Raw genomic sequence first — 22,149 nt, 5'->3', positions numbered from 1 at the left:
AAAATACAAATTTAAACAGCAAAGTTAAAATTAATTTGATAGACTTTTAAAATGCTGAGAAAATAAAAAAGGTCTTCACCTCACTAAAATAACTGAGAATGAGAATTAAACGAGAATTTAATCACCACATGAGGGCTGCCAAAAAGTACTTATGATGGAGCCATCTCTTGCATGTTCTGGCCCAATTGTGTGGCAAATCTTGATGCTGGTGGCAACAGCCTCCAGCACTACAGGGCCATGGCTCCGTTGTCAGTGGGGCAGTGAATCGGCTTCAGGTTTCAGTCAGAACTCTAAAGGAGCTATCCAAGGTGTTTCAGCATGTTGGATAGCTCCTCTGGAGTTCTGACTGGTCCTGACTGAAACCCAGAGCAAATTCACCACCCCACAGAAATCAGAGCTACCAGCCTCCACTGGCCCTTAGTCATGTGTTGTGCTGACATGGAGGCTTTCATACTTCAAGGCAAATGGGAAGAAGCTCAGAGATGTTGTGGGCCCCACATCTTTGTGTAAGGGCTAGAATGTACACCCCTATAATTTACCTTCACAAGATGGGAACTCTGCAGTACAACCCACTTAAGCCTTGTAAAACTGTGCCCCCCTGATCATCTGATTGGTTTCTTTGTTCTCTAGAATCTGTCATTCCCAGCAGTGGTACCTTCCATGTCAAGCTACCCAAGAAAAGAGGTGTGGAACTCGGTATTACCATCAGCTGTAAGTATTGCTAAGTCGGAAGATGTACGTTACCATTCCCTTTACAATGGAGGGATATTCTGGAAGAGATGCTTCCTGCACCTGATTATCACTGGATAGTGCACCCACCGACACATTTAGGAGATGCAAAGTGCTGTATCAGTGCTTCCCAGCCCGGCAGGGTGTGCAGGAACAAGCCTTACTTCAATGGCACCAGCTTGGTGAAATGCCTTGTTTTGTGAATAGCTCATTTTTATTCTCCCAGCATTTTAACAATCTATAAATACATTTTAACTTGGTGTTTTAAATTTGTAAATTTTGCATTGCTGCTGTTTTTATCTGGTTGAGCTTTTATATTGCATTTTATATTATGGTTTTATACTGTTGTTTTATACTTTGAATGGTTTTAATTTTTGTGAACCGCCCAGAGAGCTCCGGCTATTGGGCGGTATAGAAAAGTAATAAATAAATAAATAAATGAATGAATTCTTAGCTGCAGGCAGGGTCAGCTTGTAAATAGTGGCAAGGGGAGGGCTTTCCCAAGACCTGCAGACCACCCCTGCAAGAGTGCCAGTAGAGCTCACCTCCAAACTGACAATGCAACAATTCTTGTTTCAAAGAAATGCATATTTCACCTGACTTTGGCTTGGAGCTCTATCCAGGTTCCTAATTTGAAGCACATCTCTGAGCAGCATAGGTGCCCTTAAAACTGGCTGACATTTGCATCGTGTTCCCTATTGGGAAGCAAGCCTATTTTGATCTGAAATACAGAGAACGGGAGACTTGGGAGGGAAGTCATTCTCTACTGTTGTGCATTCTATTGCATCCTGTTGCCATTCTCCTCCTACACCCCTCCCCCCCACCACACACGCACGTTCTGAAACCAGCTTCTTATCAAGGATACTTTTGTGCAAAAGGAGATATGCAGCATCAGCATTTGAATCTGCAGGTGACAGATCGTTGCAGTGTTCCTGGAGCATGAAACTTATACCCTCAGAAGAAAGGTGTATGCCCATACTGGATACTTCCTGGTTTCCCTGATAAGCCTAGCAATTGCTGTCTTAACTACACCCTACCTAAAATGGAAGCGTTAAAGTGCATAGAGTTGTTTTTCCATGGTAGAAGAACCATGGAATGTACAGGGCTGGCCCTACTATTAGGCATAGGGAGGCAGCTGCCTCAGGCACTTTATTCATGATGGCCACTAAAGTCTTAGGTACATCCAGATGAGGCTTTTATTGTGCAATTGCCCTGCCTCAAACACACAATTTTACAAGGGGACCAGATGACATCATCTTTGATTTCTACACCTGCCTCATTGGGGGCCCCTCTCCCTTGTTGCCATCCTCCGAGCTCCCCTTGGAGTAGGCACCTGGAGGAGGAACGTAGACGTTGAGCGTAGTGTATGGGTAGGTTCATGTTGGGAGAGGTGTTCCATCAGGCTGTATAGGTTAAAACCAGCACCTTGAATCAGGCTCAGAAACATACAGGCAGCCAATGCAAGCAGGCCAGAGTGCATTGCAGTAATCTAATCTGGAGGTTACCAGAGCGTAGACAACTGAAGCCAGGTTATCCCTGTCCAGATAGGGGCATAGCTGGACCACCAACCGAAGTTGGTAGAAGGCACTCTGTGCCACTGAGGCCACCTGAGCCTCAAGTGACAAAGATGGTTTTAGGAGAACCCCCAAGCTACAAACCTGCTCCTTCAGAGGGAGTGCAACCCCATCCAGAACAGGGTGAACATCCACTATCTGGTCAGAAGAAACACCCACTAACAGCATCTCAGTCTTGTCTGGATTGAGTTTCAGTTTATTAGCCCTCATCCAATCCATTGTTGCAGCAAGACAAAATGATATGCTCTGTTTCACAATGAGTGGAGTCAATAACTGTCCTTTAAAATTTGTTATATAGTAAGTATGCTTCTTTTAGCTTCAGGAGAATGCCATCTGGTTAAACCCATGAATAGATTGAAATACTTTAATTAAATCTTCAGTAACATGGCTTCTCCAAGGATTGCATGGGAGGGCTATGTACTGGAAGATGTAATTTTGTTCAATAATCATTAAAGATACACCATAGTTAATATAAAAGTAGCTGAATTTGTCAGCAGGTCAACAGCAATTCTTAAATTTGCTTTTGACTTGCAGGGCTGCCCTACCATTAGGCATAGTGAGGCAGCTGCCTCAGGAAACTGATTTTTCGATATCTTGAAAGGACAGCAAATGGTTAAATATTTATTGTTGTTGTGTTTTACTGTTGGAAAGGAGAGACGTGGTTGTGGGATTTTCTACCTCAGGTGCTGAAATGACTTGACTACCCTTGGATATTATATATTGACTTTGGTTGTGAGGGGAGGGGTTGAGGGATGTCATTTATTGCTCCAGCTCAGGCAGCAAAATGTCTTGGGCCGACCCTGTTGATGCGATAATGTGGTGAACACTCTACTTCAGCGATGGGCTGGTTAACTGGGACCTACAATCTCTTCAAATTATTGGCAGCTCATAGGCAGGAATTTATGGCCCACAGTTCTTTAACAAAAGCATGAACAAAAGGACCCTCACTCTGTCCCCTGTTAAGCTGGGGAAACCAAGAAAGGTTTGGGTGGTAGTAGGGACAGGGACCAAGAATGGATTTTTGTGTGAAAGGATTGAGAACTTATTTTGGTATTGAAAACAATGTTAGAATTCCTGATCCTTAATATCTGGGACTGGGGAGTCTTTCAGCACCTGAGCCATTAGTAGGTGAAAGGGAATTCTTGCCTCCAAAAATGGCTTTATGAATTTGTCTGTTCTTTATTTTGGTTCGAAATGAAAAGATTTAGATAGAGAACAAATAAATATAGTTTGACATGAATATCCTGCCTGAAGAATGTTTTAATTCTTGTGAACCGCCCAGAGAGCTTCGGCTACTGGGCGGTATAAAAATGTAATAAATAAATAAATAATGTATAAACTCTCTCTTAAGTTTATGGATTCTACAGACATATTCTTGTAGTGGTGGCTTTTGTGGCTGACTGCTTTTCTGTTGCAATTCAAAAATGAAATGTGTTTTTCCTTTTGTGAATTTGTGTTCCCCTCTGCTCGGCTACCCTTGGATTCATTTTTTTTAAATCATTCTTTCAACTGTTCTGGAAACTTCCTTTCTGAGATGTAGTTTTATAGCGGTATTAGACTTTGTTTAATTACACATTTCCCAAATGCTGCTTTGTCTCAATCAATAGCGGAAGGTGTTTTATAACTGGCGGAGTCACTGGTGCGTGTGAGTTATGTGCTCAAACTCCTCTGAGGGGAATAATTTCCCAATCCAAGTCATTATGCATCCTATTAAAAACACAAAATGGACATGTGTTTTGAGACACTTCATCTATCATGCCATAAAGCAGAGGTTGCCTGGCTTCCTGCAGAGATTGAGGGAGCCTGGGTGTAAATCAGGAAAAGTAAATAAGAACATCGACCATCTTGCCTCTTGCTGTTGTACAATCAGAAGAACCAGGGAGTGTTTTGATGATGAGGCCTGTTTTTTCCCAGAACTCCCAAGAGCTGGTACTCTCAGTCCCTGAAATAACCTTTAAATATCCTTTATAGTTAAATACCGTGGTCGGTGCTAAGGTGTCAGAGAGACCAAATTATAGCAGTGAAGAGAGCTATAAGGCCAGTTAGTACAATTTTTGGTGAGGATAGCTCATCCTTATCAGGTGCCGTAGCAACAATTACAGAAAAGAAGTAGAATGGAGTAGGAAGGAGTTGTGAAATATTTCGATGTCAAGTTGGTTTGAGAGGTGTTTATATTTAGGTTGTCAAGAGACCTAGTCATTTATCTGTAGAACTGTTACAATTTAAACATGTCAAATCAGAGGTGTAAGACAGGGTGAGCAATTTGTGGCCTTCCAGATGTTTTGGTCTACAACTCCCATTTGCCCTAGCCAGCATGGCCAATGGTAAAAGGTGGTGAGAGTTGTAGGCCAAAACTTCTGAAGGGCCACAAATTGCTCTCCCCTCGTGTAAGACTTAAGAAATACTTCATTCCATTGAAGTTTGGGTACTCAAAGTTTTCGTCCCAGAAAATATGTTAACTTGTAGGCCGTATACTTGGACCTCAGTGAAATTTTGGTCAAGGACAATACATAGTTTTTATGTGTTTTACATATCCTGCTGATGTAAAGAAGCATAAAAATGGTTTTTCTAAAATCTCACTTTTGACTTTTATGTGTGTAATAAGAATAGTCAGTCATATATAACAAAATGATTTAAATTTAATACATTTAAATTTACCATTACAAGTCAATGATTAGCCTTAATATAAGAAATAGTGGGTGGGACGGTGGGCCTATTACAGTATGTTCTAAAGAATGACCTCTATTATAAATTAAACATTATTTCCTAGGTCTTCTGATGTTTAATCTTTTCACTTTTTCACTCCTGCAAAAATAATCTTGTTATGGCCTGAGATGACTTACATGGGATCTGAATGGAGAGAGTGTGGCCCTACTAGTTCTTATGGACCTCTTGGTGGCTTTAAGTCATGGGATCCTTCTGGACCACCTGATGGGGCAAGACAGCTCCAGGTGATCCAGAAGGATACCACTGTTTTTGCAGTAGTTCTGGTCCTTCCTGTCAGGTCATGCACAAAAGGTAGTGTTGGGGGAACTACTGTTTGGCACCACAGCCATTCGTCTATGATATCCTGGAGGGTTTTGTTATTATTATTATAATTATTATAATTATTATATTTATTTGTATCCCGCCTTTTGCCCAATACTGGGCCTCAAGGCGGCCAAGAATGGTGTTCCATTCTGTCCCCTCTGTCTTTGATATCTCCATCTGGGGGGCAACTTTAGGGGTCAATTTGAGCCCCCTGGAACCCTTGGGACTGCATCCCTGCCACACTTACACACACACACACACACACTATGGCCCCGTTCAGACAACACACTAAACCATGCTGCTTAACCACAAAATGGTTAATGGAATCTGTTAATCATTTTGTGATTAAGCAGCATAGTTTAGCGTGTTGTCTGAATGGGGCCACACTCACACACACACACACATGCTTCCTCCCCCATTCCCCATCCCAGCAACTTGGATCGTCATCGCTGGAAGGAGGGTGAGGTTAAGTGGATAGGCTTTAACTTCCCCTCCTCCCGCAATCCCAGCAACCTGGAACCCAAGCAGATACTGCAGACAAACAGGCATGCAGGGAGAATCATACCTATGTGCCCATTTCCCAGTTGATTCTGCTGGGAAAAGGGTGTTCAGGGAGACAATCATTGCGTGCCCGCTTCCAAGCAGAATCTACCCCCACCAGCTCGCCAAACAACTGGGGCCAGATTCTGCTGGAAAACAAGCACGCAAGGAAAACAATGCCCATGCGCCCTTTTGAAGACACCCTCACATGCAGAGGCCCATTTATTGGGTGCACAGGGAAGAGCTTTCTCCTGTGTCATTCCCAACTCTGGAACAGGCTCCCTTTGGAGTTGCAACATGTCCTGAATCTCTCTGAATTCAGGAAGGGGGTTAAGACACATCTTTTAACTTAGCTTTTTAAATTGTTGTGGTTTATAATGTTGTTTTCAATGTTTTACTATTTGATTATGATGTCTTTTATATTCTGAACTTTTTGTTAACTGTTTTGGTGGATCCCAGAAGGGCGGTATAGGAATGCAATCAATCAATAAGAGAATTCAAGCTAAAACCTAGAATGGCATAGGCCTAGTCTACATGGAAGCAGAATACCAAGTTGCACAACCCGGACTTAGTTCATATAGCTTGAATCTCCTGCTGCTGTGGAATACAAAGCAGCTGCAGTTTCTCTGGCCCATTTTCTCCCTAATCCTGTCATCTGCCATCCGCCTGCTGTGGTAAGATGGGCATAAACATGCCACACAGCAGGCAGGAGAAGGGGCAGATGATGGGATTGGGGAGGGACAAACAGGAGGAGCCATGGCTGCCCTGTGACCTACTAGATCTTATAGCTATGCTTTCTTAAGATTGCAACCTCAGCAATTTTTTGCTGGTGGTATGATCATCTTATGTAATGTGATCATTTTGAACACAAAGTCATTTTTCATTAAGTGTCCTGCATTCTCATAACCAGCATGACCTTTCGTCTTCTATGGTTTATCAAGTGACTAGAGCAGGAATGGTTTATCAAGTAAGACCAGGCCCCACCCTGCACCAAAATCTCTTCTCTCTGATCAACAGCTGATCAGGGATAAGAGATTTTTCTGGCTTCCTTTCCCACTCCCATGCTGCATTTAGGCTTTTGAAAAGCCTCAGTTGGCCAGTGGACATTTTTTAAAAGCCCAATTAGTATTTTCTTCATTGATGGATTTTTTGTTATTATTATTATTTATTTTTGGCATGGAAGAAGTGATGGGAAAACAGATGAGGGTCATGATGCTGGACACTCTGTAAACTAAAATGATTACAGGGCTGGAGCATCTCCCCTATGAGGGAAGGTTACATCAACTGGGATTGTTTAGCTTGGAAAAAAGGAGGCTAAGGGGAGACATCATAGAGGTGTACACAATTTTGCATGGTGTGGAGAATGTGGATAGGGAGACATTTTTCTACCTCTCTCAAAATACTAGAACCCACGAAGCTGATAGGTGGGAGATCCGGGGCGAATAAAAATAAGTAGTTCTTCACACAGCGCGTAGTTAAATTATGGAACTCACTACCACATGATGTAGTGATGGCCACTAATCTGGATGGCTTTAAAGGGAGGGGTGGATACATTTCTGGAGGCAAAGGCCATCAATGGCTACTAGCCCTGATGGTTGTGTGCTATCTCCAGTATTTGAGGCAGTAAGCCTGTGTGCACCAGTTGCTATGGAACATGGGTGGGAGGGTGCTGTTGCACTATGTCCTGCTTGTTCATCCCTGGCCAATGGCTGGTTAGCCACTGTGTGAACAGAGTGCTGGACTAGATGGACCCTTGGTCTGATCCAGCATGGCTTTGTTCTGACTTTATACTGTTAGTTTTACCCTACCCAGTGCCTGTTTACCCTACCCTGTGCCTGTTTGCTTTCTCTTCCCCTCCTTATTGTTTTATTATGGTTTTATTAGAATGTAAGCCTATGCGGCAGGGTCTTGCTATTTACTGTTTTACTCTGTACAGCACCATGTACATTGATGATGCTATATAAATAAATAAATAAATAAATAAATAAATATAATAATAATAATAATAATAATAATAATAATAATGTTCTGTGAATGAAAAACACCTTATCTGGAAGCACTACAGATATTTTACATTACAACTCCCATAAACCCCAGTCATCATGGCCCATAGTCATGGATTATAGGCATTGTAGTCCAAAACGTCTGGAGGGTATCAGGTTGCCTAGCCCTGCTCTATTACACAGAGAAGCTAGTGCCACGTCTCTTTCAGCCACCACCACCACAAGGCTGGATGAAAGCTTTGGAAGAATAGAATGCAGATCTACCATAACTCTCTAATATGATTGGCAAGATAATAGGCTTGAATATAGAATAGTTTGATGAATTAAAAGCAAAGCAAGCCCATCTATGTTTCAGGGGAGGGTTATGTATGGGCCAGCTGGAAGCAAACCTGAGTGAACAGCAAAGGAAGTAGCTTGCCAATGAAAATTTAATTTAGCTAATAAGATCTATTAGGGTTAATTGAATAGTAATTGACTACAGGGCTGTCTTCCTCACCCAAATTAGTTTGTATCTTTTGCATTTTTGGGAGGAGCATTGTAAAACAATCAGTACCATACTGGATTAATTTTTAACCAACTTTTCCTAGAGCAGAGTGTCCCTTGTTCAAAATTATTAAACATGCTTTTGTAAACCATGCTAATTATATGTGACCATTTTGAAGTAAATTGAATTTTTATCACTTATGCTGAAGCCCAATCTGGAAACTCTTTCATTATTATTATGCAAAAAAGGTTTTGAGATCTACACTGTCACATCTAAATAAAATTCCATTAAGCCAATTTGAAAAGGATAATTCAAATTGTTTCCATAGATAAGCCCTCTCTAGCGATTTCTCAATTTCTTCTATGATGATTGGGCACATCTTATTTTGTGCTTTTTTCTTGCATGCAATAGTTGCAGGATAAGTGTTAGCCTAATGTGCATCTCTAGTTCGCTGTCTCTTTGACTAGAGAATGGTGGTTTAGGGCAGTTAGAGGCATCATTCATGGAGAACAATAATTGGACAATCAGCAATTCAGCCTTTGCAAATGCTGGAGATGCATCAAGTCATTTTACTAAGGCAGGATCTACACTACTGCTTTAAAATGGTTTATAGCAGTAATGACAACTGTTGGGGCCCAGGACACACTACATATACAGTCTTCAAAATGTTTTCAAAGTGTTATATCCTGCTTGTGTAGATCTGGCCTAAGAGTCAGTCACAGTAGTCATCTGGTATGGAAACACTGGGCTGATGTGGTTAGGGACACCAAGTTTTATGACCCATTTTTTCAATCTCAAGTACATCTGAATTGTCTGGATGTAGCATCATCCCATGTGCGATTGTATGAGAATTGAACTTTCAACCTTCTGGGATTGCCGGCTGATGACTGCCATGATTCACAGGTTCTGAGCAGGCTCTTGTTTTGTTTTCCATATTTGGCACGGATACTGTTTTCATCAGCCCATTTATGATAAAGCAGTCAAAGTCCCTCCAGATGTTTTGAAGTACAACTCCTCTCAGCCCCAGCCAGCATGGCCAATGGTCAGAGATAATACAAGTTATAGTGTGAAATATCTGGCTTACTTGATGCTTTGTACTTGGATACAGACAAGGGTAGGCCTGTGAAAAGTGTTGTAGTTTGTATAGGGAAGTACATCCAAATATCCTTTGATCCTCTTCAGCCCTGCTGTCTGATCTTGTGCCTGCATGTTCCACTTTCCTGATAATATTCACTGGCAGCATAAGTGCGGTGCGCATTTGAAGCTCTTGGACCCCATGCATTTGATGGGGAGGTATTTTAAATGCCATAGATATTCCTACCTAACCAGGGGGTCTCCTCCCTCCCACACACAATTATAGAAATTCCTGCCTGGCCTTTCCTCTGCTTCCTAGGTCCACACATCCTGGGGGAGTGGTACCCAAATGCACCTGTTGTACAGAGCTATGTTTCCTTTTGAAACACATAGATGTAGGAGCGCAATCCTTCCATCTATTTTAGAAGGGAATGAAACGAATTATGCCCATGTTAAACTTCCATAATCAGCAGGGCCACCTCTTTTTGGAACTAGAATATCTAGGGATTAAGAATTTAAGTCTATTTCTAGTCTGTGTTAATTTTGCAAATGTTCACACATAAATCCCGTTTCAATTCTATCCTGTTTACACATTAAGGTCAGATTGTTATTGTTTTTAAAGTATTTAAATACTTATTTTGAACATATTTTCACAAAATACACATTCTAACTGTATTTTATCCTAAAATAAACATTTTAATATGTATTTTAGTTTGTTTGTTTTTTGAGCCAAGAGCTGGATTGCAAAATCCAGAGAAGCATGCAATCCAAATGATAACTGTCTTCCAGTCCGCACAGTTGTCTGGGAGGCATGGATCAGGTCTCTTTGCTTTAAAATGTGGACTGAATGAAATCCTCAAGCACCCTTAATCTACACCAGAGCACTATAAATTCAATGAGAATCTGCACCTGTCATATTTAGCTCTATGCTGCTTAGATGATCATGTGTTTTGCCAGCACTTCTACAATGTTACATCAGGATTTGAAAGCTTAGTGATGAATGTCGATGGAGTATTTGTCCTTAACTTCAAACCTATTCGTCCCTTCCTGCCCACTTCTCCCACTGCTACTGTCTACTGAGGACATAATTATGACGGATGGGATTCTGTAGGGGTATTGACTGGTGATATTTTTACATTATTACATTGAGGCGAGTTTGTTCAAGTAGGAAGAAGAAAGCCATAAGATGAATTTGAAAAGCTTTGGAATGGGTTTTTTGCTATCTCCCCATATACTACTTCTTCTGTGAAATCGCCCTGCATTCAGAAGCTCATACAACAGGGTGGACTTAGAATTTGTTTTAAAGAGATATCAGATATCTAGCCTGCCAGCTTTCAAATGCCATTAATGAAGAGAAGGGCTTCCTGACAGGAAACTAGACTCTTGGGGATTTTTTTGTACTGTTGTCTATAAGTACAGCATTTTCTTGTATGCTCAACATGTGGAACTGTGTACAGATCTGCTTCCTCCCCTTTTCCCACCCAGCAACAGTAACATTTTCTCCAGAGATGGTCCATGACAAGGGAAGTCCATTCCTGCTTGGAACCTTTCATCTACCATCCTGATGGGGTCCCTGTCAGTTGTGATGCAGTCAGTAGAGGGTGATGGCTCCAATGTCAGTGGACCGGTGAATCCGCTCTGGGTTTCAGTCAGAACCAGCCAGAACTCTAAAGGAGCTATCCAAGGTGCAAAGCAGTCTGACTGGTTTTGATTGAAACCCGGAGCGGATTCACCGGACCCCTGACATCTGAACCACTAGCCTTCACTGGATGCTGTTGCCATAGAAGGCTGCATCACCCACCACCCTCATGACTCTGAAGGTCAGCAGGTGCTCCTTCCAAAATATTTCCTATTACCCCATTCACTCACCCAAGTTTCAGTCACAGTATATTAATCTCCTATGTAGTTTGGATTAAATCCTTGCTACCTGAATAAAAGGGTCATTGCTATCCCTTTGCTTCCCCAAACTAGTTTTTCTAATCACCCTTCACTTCCTCCCCATCATTGTCCAGTCCATTTGTGTGCATATGAGACACACTTATCTTAGAGAACAATGAAATACACAGCGATGAATATTCTGTTTCTTCAAGAAGTTGCATTCCATATCATATTGTAATCATCAACATGGCACATTAAACATCCAGAGTTTAATCTCCTTTTGTGGGGAAGGGTGCAAAAATATGCTCTTGCATGCAAGTCCTAAAATGCCTAACAATGCCTGTGCTTAATAAATTTTAGGCTACACATTATTAGTTCTCAGTAGCAATCTCTTATTAAGTTTTAAATTGCAAAGGCAAGTGTAATGGAATGACTCCTACTTTGTAATGGTTGTGTAGTATAGTGCTTAAGATGATTCTGTCGACTCTAGATGTCTTGATTGATTTTTGACTGCATGCCTCTCCTTCAAAACAGCAAGCAGAAAGTCTGGGGAGCCTTTAATTATCTCTGATATCAAGAAGGGGAGTGTAGCACACAGGTGAGTGATGCACCTCATTCCTTGCTTATTAAATTATGTTTAAATTATGTACGAATGGGTCTGTTGAAGGTTAAGATCTGCTGCTCCCCCCTCCCATGTTTAGTAGGGAAACTAAATCCAGATGTGTAGATGAACCCAATTAGTTCATATGAAGCTGCCGTACGCTGGGTCAGGCCATTGATCCATCTGGTCCGCCATTGTCTGCTCTGACTAGCAGTGGTTCTCCAAGCTTGTGAGCAGGCACCTTTCCCAGATATACCATCCAAGATCTTTTCAGCTGGAGATGTTGGGGATTGAACCTAGACCTTCTGCATGCAAAGGATGTGCCCTACCACTGAAATATGGACCCTTCCCAGAATTCAAGATTAAAGAATCATACCTCCCAGCATTTTCTATTTGTCTTGAAGTTCACAGATGTTTTCATGTTTTTCCGCATAGAAGTACATCTAACTGAAGTACAGCATAGGCTATAGTAAATTAGCATTTTGTAGAGATATGGACGTCTTCTTAAGGGTAACTGATTCCCATATAAGCACTGCTGTCGGTATGTAAAAATATGTTATATGTGTGAACAGAATGCTAGACTAGATAGACCCTTGGTCTGATCCAACATGGCTCTTCTTATGTTCTTTGCAACATGCAAAACATAGAGGTTGCTCTCTGACTATGTCTGCAGTGGCCCATGTTCTTGTGACATCTCTGGATGATGCACCACTTGTGCAGGATGGGCAACATGTGGCTCTCCAGATGTTTTAGCCTACAACAAGTTACACTCCCCTGTACCAGTGGCTAGGGCAACCAGCACCTGATGTTCTTTTGCCTTGTTGTGGTATATGATAAAAATTGGAAATGTAATTCATAAAGTGGGTTGTTACCACCAGACTTTTACTTCTGAACAGAGGCCACAATATAATGTGAAATTCCAGGATTTTCTCAGTTGCTTAAGGTACTCAACCTGAGACATTGAAAATATGTCTAACTTTTCAGCAGTTGGGGAATAGCTGCTGAAAATGAGGTGTTTTTTTGCAGCTGCTTTTAGTTATCCTGAGCCTTTTCCACATGGAACTATTTATTTCCCATCTTGTGTTTTCAGTCATTATTCTTGTATAGAAGAGTCATTATACTGCCAGCAAAATTGCAGCAGCTCTTAAACAATTTTTTACCGCTATCTGGAACATGTTCAACACAGGACTATTTTTCCTTTGTACCTAGGACTGGCACCTTAGAGCCCGGAGACAAGCTGTTAGCCATTGATAATATCCGACTCGACAATTGCTCAATGGAAGATGCGGTGCAAATTTTAAAGCAGTGTGAAGAACTTGTCAAATTGAAGATCAGGAAGGATGAGGACAATTCTGGTACAACCCTCTTCCCCCCCCCCACCCCCGGGAATCAAGTTATCAGACTACATTAATAACATTCTCCAATTGTAAAAAGGCTGGCAGACAAACTGAGAACCACTATTCAGTTAATTAGTACATGTGCTTACATGCCTTCTTTGGTGTACACCTAGGTTCCTGTAAAGGGATGTAAAGGCTTAAAAGTTACTTAATATTTTGCTGAGAAATAGTATGAGTTTTGACACCCATCCGGATGGCTTCTACAGTCATTATTTAGCATCTTGCTTTCTTCTAACAGATGAACAAGAAACGTCTGGAGCTATTATCTACACAGTGGAGTTGAAGAGATATGGTGGACCCCTAGGAATAACTATTTCAGGGACGGAGGAACCTTTTGACCCAATAGTCATTTCAGGCTTGACGAAACGAGGGCTGGCAGAAAGGTGAGTTACAATTTGTATCCTAATGGGCAGGTGGATACCACAGGCATAAGCCACAAGGACATTCTCCTGCTCATGTCCCATTGAACTATATGGGAGCTGAGTAAGAGGTCAACCATTTTGTTGTGCATTTACAGCAGGGGTGGGCCACCTGTAAGAGTGGCAGTCTGGCAGCCCACTAACCAGGCAGCATTACAATCATCCACTGTTGGGACTGAGCAGAATTTCGCCACATCCCAATATACACACACAGCGTCTTTAAATGAGCATTTTATAGCATGCTCATCACTGGCCACTCACAATTGTTCACAGGCCATTCTGACGACACCATCTGCCTCCTGTGCGTCTCCCGCTCCATTTTCTGGTTTTAGCACTAAAAATAAAACCTAAGAAAAACCAACTCTTCTGGGATATATCGATATTTGTCAGGTTTTCCTGCTGTGTGCAGGCAGAGTGGCACTATAAAATGCCCACTAGAGGGCACTGTCCTATTCAACTGCATTGAGGCTGTACAAGCCACATAGTCGCTGCTCTCTTCCTCATGTAATTACAGCTTGTTGCAGAAGCGGAAGAGAAGCAGAAACTAGAGCCATGGTAAGGGAATGAGATGAAGGAGCGCTCTCTCTCTCTCTCTCACTCACTCTTTCACACACAAACATACACACCCCTTCCTACCTTTGCAGGACCTTCATCCCTGTGAAGATAGGGAGAGAGCATTGGTGACTTGGGGTAGGTGGGAGTCACACCACTTTTGGGGACTGTACTTACATTTCAGGGTGACTGAGGGTTTGTTGTGAGGTGTGGAGGGGCAGTGTTGACTGAACAAAAGACTCCCCACCACTTCAGGCACTGGCTTGGTTCTTCAAGGTAATCATGTTGCATTTCTAAGCCAGAATGCCTATGGAAACGATGACATGTGAAGATGTAGCATAATTTCCAGGGACATTCTTTGTGGAATGGGGGAAGACATCTGCCACCCCCGTTTAAAAAAGAAATAAATGAATGAATATTTAGCCACCCTGTCAAAAAGTAAGTACAACCACCCCTGTAAGTGATGTGACTCTTCCCCTCACCCCGCCCCACAAAAGATTAATCAGTCTCCAGGAAGGATTTTCATACACACGCACAACTTGCCTCGCCTCATCTCTAAATGTGATGAAAATAGCTGAGCCAAATACTTCAGCCCAGGACTGTGTTGAGTGAGTGCGCTGTCTCAAGCCTACCCTTTGGGAATCTTCATGTGTGTGTTTTTTGCTTTGATATTTGAGTAACACCATAGTGACCCCTAGTGGATAGTTTGGAAATCAATGAACTGATTCAGAACAAGAAAAAGCCTCAAATATGAAGTACCTGAATTTATATCCTAATGAACTGCCATCAAACAAGATGTGGAACACCGATTGCATGACTGTGTGCTATGCTTTTTGTCTTCTGTACCTAAAAATAGTCTATCCTTTTGTTTGTGAGAGATGTTAGCAAAAGCAATTTGTCCACAAAAGGCAGTGTAACGGAAAAGGTAGGACAGCCTGTTCTGATAAAAAGATACAATAAGATATAGATTCTTAAAGATTCTGTCATCCCTGACAGATAGAACAGTCAAACCACAATGGAAGGGAGCACTGTTTTCTGATGTTGCTATCCAACAGAGTTCAGCAAGCCATCGGAGCCTGGCTATAAAACAGTATTAGTCTCACTTGTGTAACTTCTTTGTTCTTGTGTCTCTCTGTATTTAACTACCGTATTTCTTCGATTGTAAGACACCATCAATTGTAAGATGCACACTAATTTCAGTACCACCAACAGAGACAAAAAAACTAAGACCCACCCACGATTCTAAGACGCACCCCATTTTTAGAGATGTTTATATGGGGAAAAAAGTGTGTCTTAGAATCAAAGAAATAGGGTAACGCCTGAACTCAGCATTGCAATTGATCACATGCATAGAACTGAATGCCTGTTGCAGCTGTCGCTAGCTCAAAAGAATAACTGTGATATAAAGAAAAATATGACATGAGTTTTCTTTATTGTATCCATTGGGATACAAACCACAGCTGGGCTCCAATCATGTGCTGGGTGATAGAATGTGGAGTTGGACAAGGAATCAGTTTGTACCAAACTGATACCAAAGCAACCTTTATTATTGTAGTCCCAATCTGCAGCCCCTTAGGAGCCATATAAAGGCACTGCTCCCTAGTAGATGAACTGCTAAATTCTGGCTGGCTTTTATCAAGCAAAATCCATTTACTTGAAGGCTCACTGCACTAAGGAACACCCTGTATCAGGGCTAAGCAACATCTGGGGTCAATTCCTCCTCCCCACTTCACCCCTGGAACCCACCAGGGGCCACAGCCCTGCACCCTGACATCATTGCCCTGTCAGGGCTGGGGGGTTTCAGCCTTGTTTGCAGTCGCATCGCTGAATTTCAGTGGCAAACTCAGCTTGTTTTCTTTACATGTTAAAGGGGGGAAAGTGAGCCTTTTTAGGCTACTATGTTGTAAATTAAGAGGTAGGGATAAGAGGACCCCATGTTGCCAACCCCTGCTCTGTATACAATTCTCACTGTGTTGTATGTTTTGTGACATTTTGTTTTATAGTACTCATGGGGAGCGGGAGTATACATTCATAATTATAGACAAGGCATATTCTTCATTCCGTAATTTGTATTTTCCCTTCAAAATCAACTAATACAATATGGCCAGGCAAATGACAGGAAAAATTCTTTCCTCACTGAACATTCCATGTTTTGTTCCTGCTTTTTGTCACTCTGTCTCCTGTTTTGGCAACATTTCTCACATACACACACACCTTTTGACATCACTGCCTTCAACTTCATTTGACCTCACTTGCATTTAATCTGATTGGCTGAGGCAACCTGTGTTGTTTTGTTTCTCACTACTGCCCACCTATGGATGTTCGCGGGTCCTTTTGACAATGCCTGCATCTCATGCTCCTTCTGGCCTTCTTTCCATCACAAATTAGACCCTGGTAAATCTGGGTTGTTTTTTTAAAAACGGAATGTTCCGCCATTTCCCGCCCACTGAATGGGCCACGTGAATGGGCCACTGTTCACACAGTGGCTAACCAGCCATCAGCCGGGGATGAACAAGCAGGAAGATATTTCAATTTAGGAAGTAGAATGTGTATGCACATACCTACAGGTCCATTTTTTGTTTCCATTGAAATTAATGGGCCAGCCGTTGTAGTTCCTTGAGTGTGTGTGTGTGATTATGCATATGGAGCAGAGCTTGTATTCCTATAGTAAATCATTGGAATTGAATGAATGACTGCTAATCTGTACATAGTTATGTATTTGTTTTGCTGTATTCCTTCTGATGACTACAATACTTTTATCTCTTCTCATACGTGCATCAACTCACTGAACATGGACATCTTTAAGTACCAGTGAAATAGGCTTATTTGGGACTAATTCTTGACTTTAAAATAAAATTACTGCCTTGCACAACAGCTGCAGTTTTCTTTACTTGCTCTTTAGAACTGGAGCCATCCATGTAGGAGACCGGATATTAGCTATTAATAATGTAAGCCTTAAGGGGAAGCCACTGAGTGAAGCCATTCATCTACTCCAAATGGCTGGAGAGACGGTAACTCTGAAGATCAAGAAGCAAACTGAAAGTAAGTTCTGACTCTTTTAGCTCACTTCTCTCTAAAAACGGCATTTCACCTAGAGCCAAAATGAGTGTAGATCAGTGTGATGAAGAAGAGGCATGATTTGGGGTGCAGGTGGGTGGCGAATACAGGTGTGCTTGCTGAGATGGTAAAGTCAGTTCAATAATAGAATGTTAGGGGAACCTTTCAAAATATAAAGCCAAGAATTAAATACATGATGATGACATTTCCTTTCTACGGTGCTAAAACTGCAGTTGCTGTTAATGGCAACAAAATGTAGGATTACTAGATTAGAGGGAAATGATCGTTTCCTTGGGAGACCTCTTTTAAACGAGATGGGAAAGGCAAAGAGCAGCCGGTGAATCATTGACAGATGTAATCTCAAGCATTTGCTTGAAATTCTGATGTAAAAAGCTGACTAGGCTTTGAGCTATATGTCTCTTCTTTTAATAAAACAACAATTTGCAACCCTATAATATAAAGAACTGCCAATGTGGAATGTTCTTTTTTTCTTCTTCTTTGCACACATTTCACTCTTTCCTTAATTCTGTTCACGCAGCTCCACTTTGATGCAGCATTACATTTCTAAAAGAATTGCTGAAAAGCCAGTTGGAGAAAAACTCAATAGGCCTCTTTTGCTGCCAACCACCTGTCAGTCAAACATCACACATCAGACTCTGTGACTCTGCGGAGTCCCTTTCCTCTGAAATGTGGATGCTGCAGCAGCCTCTCTTGCCAGACCAAGGATCCCAAGCAATGCCTTGAAAGGAGTTCACTTTCGAATCTTGACTGATCTTCAAGTTTAAGACAGGGGAATAGGTCTCTGCCCTTCAGTTCTTTGCTTTAATGAAGACAACTGACAGAGTATCCATGCAATTTAATTCTCCCGCTTGCAGGGACCATTAGTTTTAAACCATATCCATTTTCCTGCCTCACTTGTTCAGTCTTTCAGCATAGAGGACTTTACCAGTGCAATCCTTCCCACTTTCTTTCTTAGTCGTTGATAAATTAGATCTCTGGCTTGCCCAAAGCCTGGCTTTCCCTCTGGTGTCAGTTCCTTTTCCTATGGCTTCTTTGTCCTGTTTTATTCATGCAAGAATAAAATGCTTCCCTCACCTCTGATCTGCTTTAAGTATTTTTATCCCCACAATGGGGAACCACTGGGCTGCAGGCTGGATGTGATCTGCCAGGCCTCCTCCTATGGCCAGCTGAGTCTCATCAAAGTCTCCACCTCCTCCCTGAAGCCCCACCACTTGGGGAGCACAAGAGCAGCAGGGATATAACAAATATAAATTTCTGTATATTTTTTAATGTTCACTGTTTTTAACTTTTGTAAACCGCCCAGAGAGCTTCGGCTATGGGGCGGTATATAAATGTAAATGAAATAATAAATAAGAGGGAGCTCACTCCATTTCAGTGCTGCATGCTGAGGAGAGGAGGCTCCCTGCCTCATGACCCAAAATAGAAATGATATGTTCTGACCACAGAGAAAGGGGATGCTCTTTCTCCTTGCTTCTGTGAAGAGAGAAGTCTGCTACACAACACAGAATGGAAATGGTCTGTGTGAGAGAGAAAGAGTGTGTGTTGGGGTGGGGGGGAGAATGTGGAGCGTGGTGTGAGAATTTGGTGTTTATGTATGTATGGGTGGGTGGGTGTGATGGGTGTGGGTGTGGGTGGGTGCATTTGGGCTGCCCACTTTTTTATTGGCCCCACTCATCTTCACAATGCAGCCCCCAATCACTTCCCTCCCTGCTCTGTGAATGTGGCTCTCATTGGTAAAAGGTTCCCTGATAAGGAATTTTATTGCAAGATAGCTATATATATATATATATATATATATATATATATATATATATATCAATCACACACACACCTTTCTCCAGTCCCACACTAAGTGCAAAAGGCCTCTGGTCTTCCCAGAACCAGTTGAAAATCAGAAGTGGCTGAAAGTGGAATCCACCACTAAAATAAATGACCATGTGCAGGCCTTGAAATCACTGTTCCACAGTACAAAACCTATTGTTATGCCATCTCTAAGGAAATCCCAAGGCTGTGCTCCCCAGTTTTAGCTTCCTTTTGGAGGAGAGATCACTTGAGACTTATGAGATTGATAGATAAATAGATATAGATATAGATATATTCTTCACAAATATACAAGTAAAGCACAGGTGGAGGGAAGCTGTATAGCATTCCTAGCAGCCAGCAGATACACTGCCCCACTTCAGATCCCCAAAGTTCCAGCACCCCAAGATGCCTTCCAATCTCCAACTCCAACTCTTTCTGTTTCCCTAAAAACTGTCATTTTTGTCACACACAGAGACCTCAAGGCCCACCTTTTGCTCAGTTGTCCTTTGAGAAGTGTCCTTCCCCTATTCTAGAAGAACTTCTCTGCGCCCCTCAGCTATTGTGGAACATCCTGAGCCATTCACAGATGTTTCCCTAAGAAAGGATATGGATGGCCAGTCTTCATAACATTTTTTTTTCTTACAGAAGCTATTTGGGGGTACTTTCAGGATGCAATCCATGCATCAAAATGACTGTGGAAGGGAGAATTTAATTCCCATTGATCATTTTAGGTGTGAGGTATCCAAAATTGGAATTCCAGAGCTATTTCGAGTTAGTCATTATAAGCAATTTCATCCGTCCTGATTTTGGGAGATTATAGATTCTTCTTCTTCTTCTTCTTCTTTAAAGAACAGTCTTTATCTCAGGAGATGTTCTAAGGTGAAAGAGCAAATTGTCTAGATGATGATGGTTTAAATGTTCGGTAAAGAATAAATCACTTTGCTACCGCTAAATCCAAAAACCATTTGCTTGGAAATAAGTCTCTAATTGATTTTAGTGGGACTTACTTGCGAGCAAAGGTGCTTAAGATCACACTCTGACAGTGTCAATGTGTGTTTTTATGTGTAGAAAATCCTTAGTTTCAGTTATGGCTGATGCAGCTTGAAGCTCCTATGCTCCAAAAAAGCTTACAGGGGGGGGATCTACACTATTGCTTTTAAAGCGCTTTAAAGCACTTTGAAACGTTTTGAAAACTGTATATGCAGTGTGTCCTGGGCTCCAACAGTTGTCAAAACTGTTATAAAGTGCTTTAAAGCTGTAGTGTAGATCCCCCCCAGGATGATGTGGCAGGAAAGGCACTTTCTTCTTGCTACGGGGCTAAGGGAACACTTGACCCACTACTTCAGGCCCTATATTCTCTGAAGATACAATATTGATCCTGAACCTCATGAAACCTATGCACCATTAGCTGGTGGCTACAACTGTAAGCTCCATCCGATGAGTGTTTTACTGCACACTCATTACTGGGCACTCACGGATTGCTCACACGACGTCATCTGCCTCTCACACATCTTCCCCCCATTCTGGCCTTCGTTGCGCCACAACTCCCCCCAGAAAAAGTCTGGTTGCTACTTTCTCCTATCAGACTGAATGGGCCTATTACTTCCTGTTTTTAGGAAGTGACGTCAGAGTGGCGACAGAGAAGCAACGGGAGCAGCGTGTTTCGACCTAGATGTGATGGGGCTTTGTATATCATATAAAGACAGCAAGCTGCTATGTCTGGGAATATGTCTCTGTAACATTTTGTGCATATCTGTCTACCTTTCTTTTTGGTCCCAGGGACTTATCCCCAAAAGTCTGGGAGTATGAATGAAGTCAGCGACCCCGATGATGACTTGACTGATTCTCAGAAAACTAGTAAGCTCTCTGAGATCTATTCCACCACAATTCCTAGTGTGGACAGTGCTATGGAATCCTGGGATGGTTCTGGCATTGACGCAGGCTATGGAAGCCAGGGTGAGTTGGCCCACCTGTTCCGTTGTTGTATGAGTGCAAAGATTTCACAGATGAAGTGCCCAGCTTTTATCACAAGAATTCTCTGAGAGACTAAACTGCCTGCTACACAGATTGCTTTTTTAAAAATTTTATGAATCTGAATTGCGTTAATCTGTGCTGACTTCACAGAGAGTAAGGACTGCATGAATGCAGGAGTTCAATTAAAGCAGCAACTCAGCATGCAGCTACCATAAAAGAGGCAAATTCCATGTTGAGGACACCAGTCTCATAATGGGGGGTTCCACATGTCGTACTGAGGGCCGGCGAGGAGGTAGGTGGGTGGCGGCGGCGGCAAGGACGCCTCTTCCTCCTCTCTTCCAGGCAAGCTACACGATCGCTTTGGGTGCGCACTGGGGGCGCATGGAAGCGCCCTCAGTACGACGTGTGGAATCCCCCAATGTCTTTGTAGTGATCTGTCATGTGGCCACATCTGCAATTCTGTGTGCAGTTCTGTTGCATCCCAAAACAGATGTCACAGAACTGGGAAAGGTGCAGAAAGGAGCAACTGAAATGATCAAGGGTTTAGACCTTTAGAAAAGGCTACAGATGTTTGGGCCTTTTTCACTTGTAGAAAAAGTGCAGACACGATAGAGATTGTTATCATTACTTGTGGTGTGGAGAAAGTGGGTGGAGAAAATGTTTTCCTGATCTCTCAGTTCTACAACTTGGTGTCACCCATTGAAATTGATTGGGAGTAGGTTTAAGGTAGACAAAAGAGAGTACATTTTACCAAACACGTAATTAATTTGCAGAACTGAGTGCCACAAGATGTATTGAGAACTACTGGCTTAGACTGGGATTGTTTGCACTAGGGCTGGCACTGCCTCGGATCCGAACCCCAAATCTGAAGCGGATCAGGGTGATTTGGACCCTTCTGAACTGGATTTGAGGTGGTTTGGGCAGAGGTCGAGGCGGCCCGAAGCCAACACCGAGCCATGCTGTGTTGTCCAAACCTGGTCATTGCTTTAAAAGTCAAATTCATGAAGAAGAGG

The 22,149-nt window shown here is 42.2% G+C and overlaps 1 protein-coding gene across 6 annotated transcripts in view; it reads left to right on the top strand.

Annotated features, from left to right (window-relative positions):
- Positions 1-22,149, top strand: part of GRIP2 (glutamate receptor interacting protein 2) — a 260,283-nt gene that overhangs the window by 219,596 nt on the left and 18,538 nt on the right. For all 6 annotated transcript variants that reach the window (XM_063121401.1, XM_063121400.1, XM_063121399.1 and 3 more), the window contains exons 14-19: positions 631-711; positions 11,847-11,910; positions 13,123-13,268; positions 13,549-13,693; positions 17,184-17,323; positions 20,942-21,118. In XM_063121401.1, coding sequence (XP_062977471.1) covers positions 631-711; positions 11,847-11,910; positions 13,123-13,268; positions 13,549-13,693; positions 17,184-17,323; positions 20,942-21,118 — 753 coding nt within the window. The remainder of the gene's footprint in view (positions 1-630; positions 712-11,846; positions 11,911-13,122; positions 13,269-13,548; positions 13,694-17,183; positions 17,324-20,941; positions 21,119-22,149) is intronic.

Source organism: Elgaria multicarinata, chromosome 3, assembly GCF_023053635.1.
Source record: "Elgaria multicarinata webbii isolate HBS135686 ecotype San Diego chromosome 3, rElgMul1.1.pri, whole genome shotgun sequence".
NCBI classification, from domain to species: domain Eukaryota; kingdom Metazoa; phylum Chordata; class Lepidosauria; order Squamata; family Anguidae; genus Elgaria; species Elgaria multicarinata.
Note: the sequence above shows the minus strand (reverse complement) of the source record. Positions and strands in the feature narration are given on the sequence as shown.